A 6208-nucleotide genomic window follows, 5' to 3' on the forward strand; every position below is an offset into this window, starting at 1 on the left:
CACACGGATGAGCACCTGCCATAACCTCAGGTAGGGAATCTTTGACTGGTCTTAATGTCAACCGTGTTATTGTCATTGCAATGAAAGCAGTGTACCTTGCAGGAAGCAATCTTGCTGACTGTGTCGAGTCGCAGTATCATTGTTTTTTTAATAGTAGTAGTAAAATAGTACTAGAAATACCTTTTTCACCTTTATACGGCTGGAGCCTTTCAAGCTGCATAGCCGCACATGTTACTAATAGTACTAGTACTAGCTAGTACTAGTAGCAGCAGTAGTATTTTAAAGGCAGTGTACCTTATTGGAAGCCATCTCGCTGACAGAGTGCCGGGTCTTTAGGGTCTCCAGCTGCTCCAGACACCAGTCCAACTCATCTAGGGTCTCGATGGCCAGCTGTTGATGAGGCTCCTCTGTCAACACACACACACACACACACACACATCAGAAACCATCACCTTGTGGGGACCAAAACGAGAACTGTGTATAATCAGAGGAGCAGCAGATGGAGGACTTATGAAGCCCATACTGACCAGCCAGGCTGGTCTTGCACATAGATGGCGGGTTGCTTCCTGATGACCGTGCTCTATTGACACACACACAGACACAGACACACAAACACACACACACACACACACAAAAAAACAAAATAAATAAAGGAACAACGATCATGACCATAAAGCGATGAAGACGTTTGGCAATCCTCTGGCCATAATGGTTTAATGTGACACCTCTGCTCACTACACTCTTGATATAAGGAGGATACTCTCAATAGGATAGTGTGGTGGTTAGGGTGTTTGGCTCCCCAAAGTGTTCTGGGTTTGATGCCTCACTCTGCCAGAGCATGATGCCTAACCCTCTAGCTCCTAAATGACATGCATCTGTAAAAGGGTGTAAAAGCCAAAGCATTAATAACAATAGTGGTTTGTTCTCTACTTACTTGCTGGCCGAGCGGTCCTGCTGTCCGGTGATTAGCGCAAAGTTGCTCCTCACCGTCCTGAGGCTGGCCAGGATCTTTGTTACCCACGTGGACGAAATGCATTGAAATGAATCGACGACGAATTAAGATCGATCACTGTTGATCTATTGCATAGTAGTCTGGTGTCTAACCGTATACCGACTCCCTACGTTTGATTAGCTAACCTGACAACCATTCTCTGATAAGTGTTGAAGAAACTGAAGATCTTTTTTTCAGAGCACTGTAAGACAAATATGCTTTGATTGGCTCAACCTAAACCAAATGATCTGTTTTCTCTTCATCCACTGGTATGGAGGCTTGTAGGCGTGTTCTCTGTTATGCTGTGGATTTTGTGTGTGATTTGAAAGCAGATATGCAAAATAATTGGTGAGAATGACGTCAAGTATTCAGATATGTTATATGTGATACTTTAAAGTCAAACTTTTGTGATAACTATAAAGTAGGGTTTTGTTATCTCTATAAAGTCAGAGAAGCCCTTATGCACACTTCCTGAATGCTGAACCTTGATCAAGGCAACAGCTTCCCAGCCTTGAAGTACGGCATCACAGTCTGCAGTAGACAGCCAGTGTGTGTGTGTGTGTGAGTGTGTGTGTGTGTGCGTGTGTAGGCTGTTGGTTTGTTGTTGTGTGTGTCAACATGTGTGATGATACGAAAATGTGTGCCGCTTATGATTACTATCTGTGCATTTCTATGTAGAGCTGAGAAACTGACAGGATTTTGCATGCACAAAATACTGCCAGCTGCTATATTATTCAAAGCCAGTCTGTAGGCTTTACAATAATGCAATTGTGTTTTGGTCAAATCCACTTTAATCTCTCTATCTCTATCTCTCTTTCTCTCTCTCTAAAAAGGTAAAATGTCACATGACTTACCTGTGCAAATGGGGTCACAATCATGTCTTCTGTATGTCTGAAAAATAGTAGAGTATACATAACCCAAATTAGCATGTGACAGAAATTGAAGAGATACATCAATGCATGTCAATATTTCATGCATAATATTAGCAGTTGTTTTTTACTCTTTACTCGTTTTTCATCCTTTATATATACTGTTAAATCACAAGGGAGGGAAGAAGCAAAACAAAACCAAAAGCATGTTTATCGTTAATAAAAAGAAAATCACCAACTATTATTAACCAGTGTCCAGGAAACCTGTGCACTCAAAATACTGTTTAATAAATAACATTCAATAGGGTTGAGTATAGCAATTGAAGAGGACCCTTCCAGTCAGCTGGCCGTGAACATGGATGGATGGTGGGGGGTAACTCATGCATTGTAGACACACGTACGGTAGGTCTGGACAGGGGGACTGAGACAGGGGTACGGTGGAGAGGAGTGGAGGCGGAGGCCTCTACTAGTAGAGAGCTGGTTGGCTTGAGGAGGAGCAGAGTCAGCTAACTGCAAGTTTCTACGCCCGGTTAAGTCGCATGCAAATGTGTATGGCCACACTCTGGATGTCGACGAGGATCTCAAAGGGGACCAGAGATGGAGATATACAAACACCCAGTAGAATGTAACAAAGGAGTTAATGTTTTAGTCACATTGAAGTCAGCAGGGAGTGGAAGGTGGGGGGCGGTGCTGGGAGGGTGCTTGGAGGAGGAGCACGGTGGGAGGGTCATGAGGGGGAAGAGTCAGTTTATGGTTCCTAGTTTTAATATTTGAATGTTTTATTGTTGGTTTAACAGGACATTGGCCTCACCGAGTAGACAACCAGTTGACCTCCCAGTGCTTCAAGCTCTCTTCCCTTCAGCAAACAAGACAATTGGATATAGAAGATGAGAAACAACGACTGAGGTTGTCGGTGGAGGGTCTGGGAGGGGGTCTGGGGGAGAGGGGGAGGGTGTGGCTCGTTGGAGTTTTATTAAAACATCAATGAAATGCAATCTGTCAATTCGACTCAAGAATAAACAGGCGATTGTTGAGGGGTTTGTTTCCAGGCAGAAACAAAAATAGACGTACTTCAATATGTGCAACAACATTATTTTTGTCTACTTCATTGCTCTTGAGGGAAATCGAATCAAACCAATTCAAATATTTGCAGTAAACGAAGTTGGGGTTCAACAAAGTTGAACTTTGATAAAGAATGTCAGTTGAAAGCTTTTGTCCCGAGCAGAGACAGGAAACATCTACCATCCCTGTATGGCCACTGATGATCCCTTCTCAGAGGAAAAATGGAGATAGATAGAAGATTATTGAAAGAATATCAAATACATATAAACTAAAAGTGTAGATTTACACCCTTATTTGGATATACATGGTTGGGTCATCAAATATAGGTTGCAAAAGAATATATTGTTTTCTAAAGGTCAAGTTTTAAAAAACATCTATATGCAAATGTTTCTTTCCCTCCTCAACTAGGTGTCATATTCAGGGAGGTTTCCCAACCCTGACCAAAAACGTCTCTGACAGGCCTCCGTGTTCACCGCGCTGAGCCCAAACTTCAACACTTATCCCCTGGCTCTCAACAGCATAAGAAGAAACAGAAGCACTTATGATTCATCGGCGCAAACTTATGCAAACAATGGTCATTTTGGCACGTGGACCACAACAATGAGGATAATGCACTCAACACACTCTTTCCTGATCTGTTTATTTTTATGACACCACAGAAGAAAAATAATGAGGTCAGTATCAACAGGGGGGGGGGGGGGGGGGGGGGGGGGGGGGGGGGGGGGGGGGTACTTACAGGTCGCTGGCTGTAGAGGAGTTCCTCGACGGGACCTTAGGGGACAGGTCAAAGTCCGAGTCGGAGCGGTAAAGGAAGGACTCGCGCCGCTGGCTGTGGGGGAAGTTGGCCTGGATGACCAGACCGGAGCCGGGGCTGGCCTGGGGGTCCAGGGGGCTACGTCCCGGCGAGAGCCCATTTTCCACATCAAAACTACACAGGAGGAGAAACAGAGGGGTCAGAACAGACCACATGAACACTGCAACGTTTGGGGGCATTAACGCTCAGTCCTGACAGCAGCAACCCGGGTTTGAATCCTGCCCGTGGTAATTTGCTGTATGTCCTCCCCTCTATATCCCATACCTTCCTGTCTATCTCACTCTTTAATAAAATTGCCCCCCAAAAACAAAAAACACTGAACAAAAAACTACACACAAAAAACACTGCAAGGTTTAGGGGTTCAGTCCACACCCGGGTCAGGAAGGTATCCACCCTTTCAGCCACTTTGTAGGACAGCGTTCCCCAGCTGGCGTGAACCAACATGCACACTGAAAGCAGTTACAACCACCAGCTGCACATCGTCATTCAGCGGCAGCTAGCATGTCAGAGGCCAGCCTACCAAAACAAAGCAGCTTCGTTCCTCACTACATAGACTCCTCATAGAGCAGATACCTGATGTGGTTATTCCAGCAGCTCTTCTGCATGAAGAGAGGACGGGCAGCGACAACAAGTCAAACTGTCCAGGAGACTTGTGGAGCATGGACTTGTCCAGCAAACAGGAACAGAGAGGGAGAACTGAACGCATTTAAAAATACCACAAGCATCGGCACGAAGCTGGTCTCAGGGCTGTTACGCCTATCTACAAGACAGGAAGCAGTGTGAAAGCACAAACGCTCACATCCAATACAGACCACAATAGGAGGTGATAGAAAATGACTCACGTGTGAACACATTACGACAGCTCAATGTGATGACCGAGTAGATCAGATAAGAGGAAGAAAAGAGCTGCACATATAGACCACGTTTAAAAAAATAAGCATCTAATTTAGGAGGGTGACAAAACAGGATATACTTTCAACACGGTCATAAAATATAATATAGTGATAAAAAGGAACAAGAAAGTTGTGAAACGTGTAACCACGACAACAAACTGGTCTCACATTTTCGAATGTATTAGTTCTGAAGTTGAACAGATTGTACCCTTTTTATGTCTGGAACGATGACATCATGGGGAACACATGAGCTCAAACAGGGTTAGACGCTGAAATGAAGAAGGTCCCTAGATTCTGTAAGGAAAACACGGCCCAGTTGTGATTCTGAATCGTCTGCCGCATGGCCACAGAAGGTGAGCCTTCAGACCGACATCTTAAGGGGAAAAAGCCATTCCTAGTGTTTCCACTCAAGCCTCGACTCGTCTTGCCAATACCTAGAGCCACCTGTCACTCAAGTGGTTTCACATGGAGCTGTGCTCAAGGACGCTGATTTTGTTGCATGAAGTAATGTTGGGTGGTGTGTGTGTGTGTGTCTATGTGTATGTTTGTGTGTGTTAATTCGTTTGTGTGTCTGTGTGTGTGTGTGTGTGTGCGTATGTGTATGTTTGTGTTATTTGTTTGTGTGTCTGTGTGTGAGAGTAAATGCATGTCCTTGTGTGTGTGTGTGTTTGTGTGTGTGTTAATGTGTGTGTGTAAGGGTACACACATACACAAGGTCCTAGTGTGTGTGTTTATGTGTGTTAATCGCGGGCCTTACATTGAGCGTGCACACTAGGAACGGCGAGCTGCTGTGATTGGCTGGTGTCAATTTAGCATCCGAGTATTGATGCAGAGGGTAGCGCCAGCGGGCTGGGGGCCGGTGGGGTTTCCTCCCCATCAAAGGCCACCTGACTCCAGAGAGAGGAGGACACAGCCAACCCTTCCTCCCCGGTCTTGGCTCTGGGCCCCTCATCTTCCTCCCTCCCTGCCCGACCTCCAGCGGGTCAATGCAACACTGGAGGGGATTACTGGTCAGCCATATGAGTGGGTTGTGTATTTGTTTTGAAACACTAATGGTAAATGGACTGCATTTATACAGCACTTTTCTAACCAGTGGCCACTCAAAGTGCTTTACAATATTCCGTAACATTCACCCATTCATTCACACATTCACACACCGACGGCGGTGTCAACAACGCAAGGCGACAGCAGCTCGTCAGGAGAAGGGAGGGTTAGGAGTCTTGCTCAGGGACACCTCGAACACTCAGCTATGAAGAGCCGGGGATTGAACTAGCAACCTTCCGGTTACCAGCCAACCCGCTCTAACTCCTGAGCCACTATGTCGCACTCTAGATATGTTGAGATAAGCTTAACTCGCAGCCCATAGCACTGGGTTGGAGCTGGAAGTCGCGCTGGAGGACAGGGTTCTGCTAAAGGACCAGGACTCTACAGGTACAGGTCATGCAAGGCGGGAGGGATTATTTACCCTCCACAAGTATCCACATCCGAACATCCTAGCTCTTCGATTGACCCCCACAAAATTAATACATACGATATTACTAGCTTCACAGTCAGTATCAAACTGCATTACTATCAGCTG

At 45.5% G+C, this 6208-nt stretch overlaps 1 protein-coding gene across 6 annotated transcripts in view; it reads right to left on the reverse strand.

Annotated features, from left to right (window-relative positions):
- The window catches only part of pde4ca (phosphodiesterase 4C, cAMP-specific a), a 51420-nt gene that overhangs the window by 11610 nt on the left and 33602 nt on the right, over window positions 1-6208 (reverse strand). For 4 of the 6 annotated variants that reach the window (XM_079750917.1, XM_079750916.1, XM_079750919.1 and 1 more), the window contains 6 exons: window positions 3659-3850; window positions 2672-2716; window positions 1846-1882; window positions 935-1008; window positions 528-580; window positions 295-407 (listed from right to left, as the gene is read on the reverse strand). In XM_079750917.1, coding sequence (XP_079607043.1) covers window positions 295-407; window positions 528-580; window positions 935-1008; window positions 1846-1882; window positions 2672-2716; window positions 3659-3850 — 514 coding nt within the window. The remainder of the gene's footprint in view (window positions 1-294; window positions 408-527; window positions 581-934; window positions 1009-1845; window positions 1883-2671; window positions 2717-3658; window positions 3851-6208) is intronic. The other 2 variants (XM_079750918.1, XM_079750920.1) reach the window with 1 other exon arrangement.

The sequence above is a fragment of the Pollachius pollachius genome (genome assembly GCF_949987615.1).
Source record: "Pollachius pollachius genome assembly, chromosome: 14".
In the NCBI taxonomy this organism is placed as follows: Eukaryota; Metazoa; Chordata; class Actinopteri; order Gadiformes; family Gadidae; genus Pollachius; species Pollachius pollachius.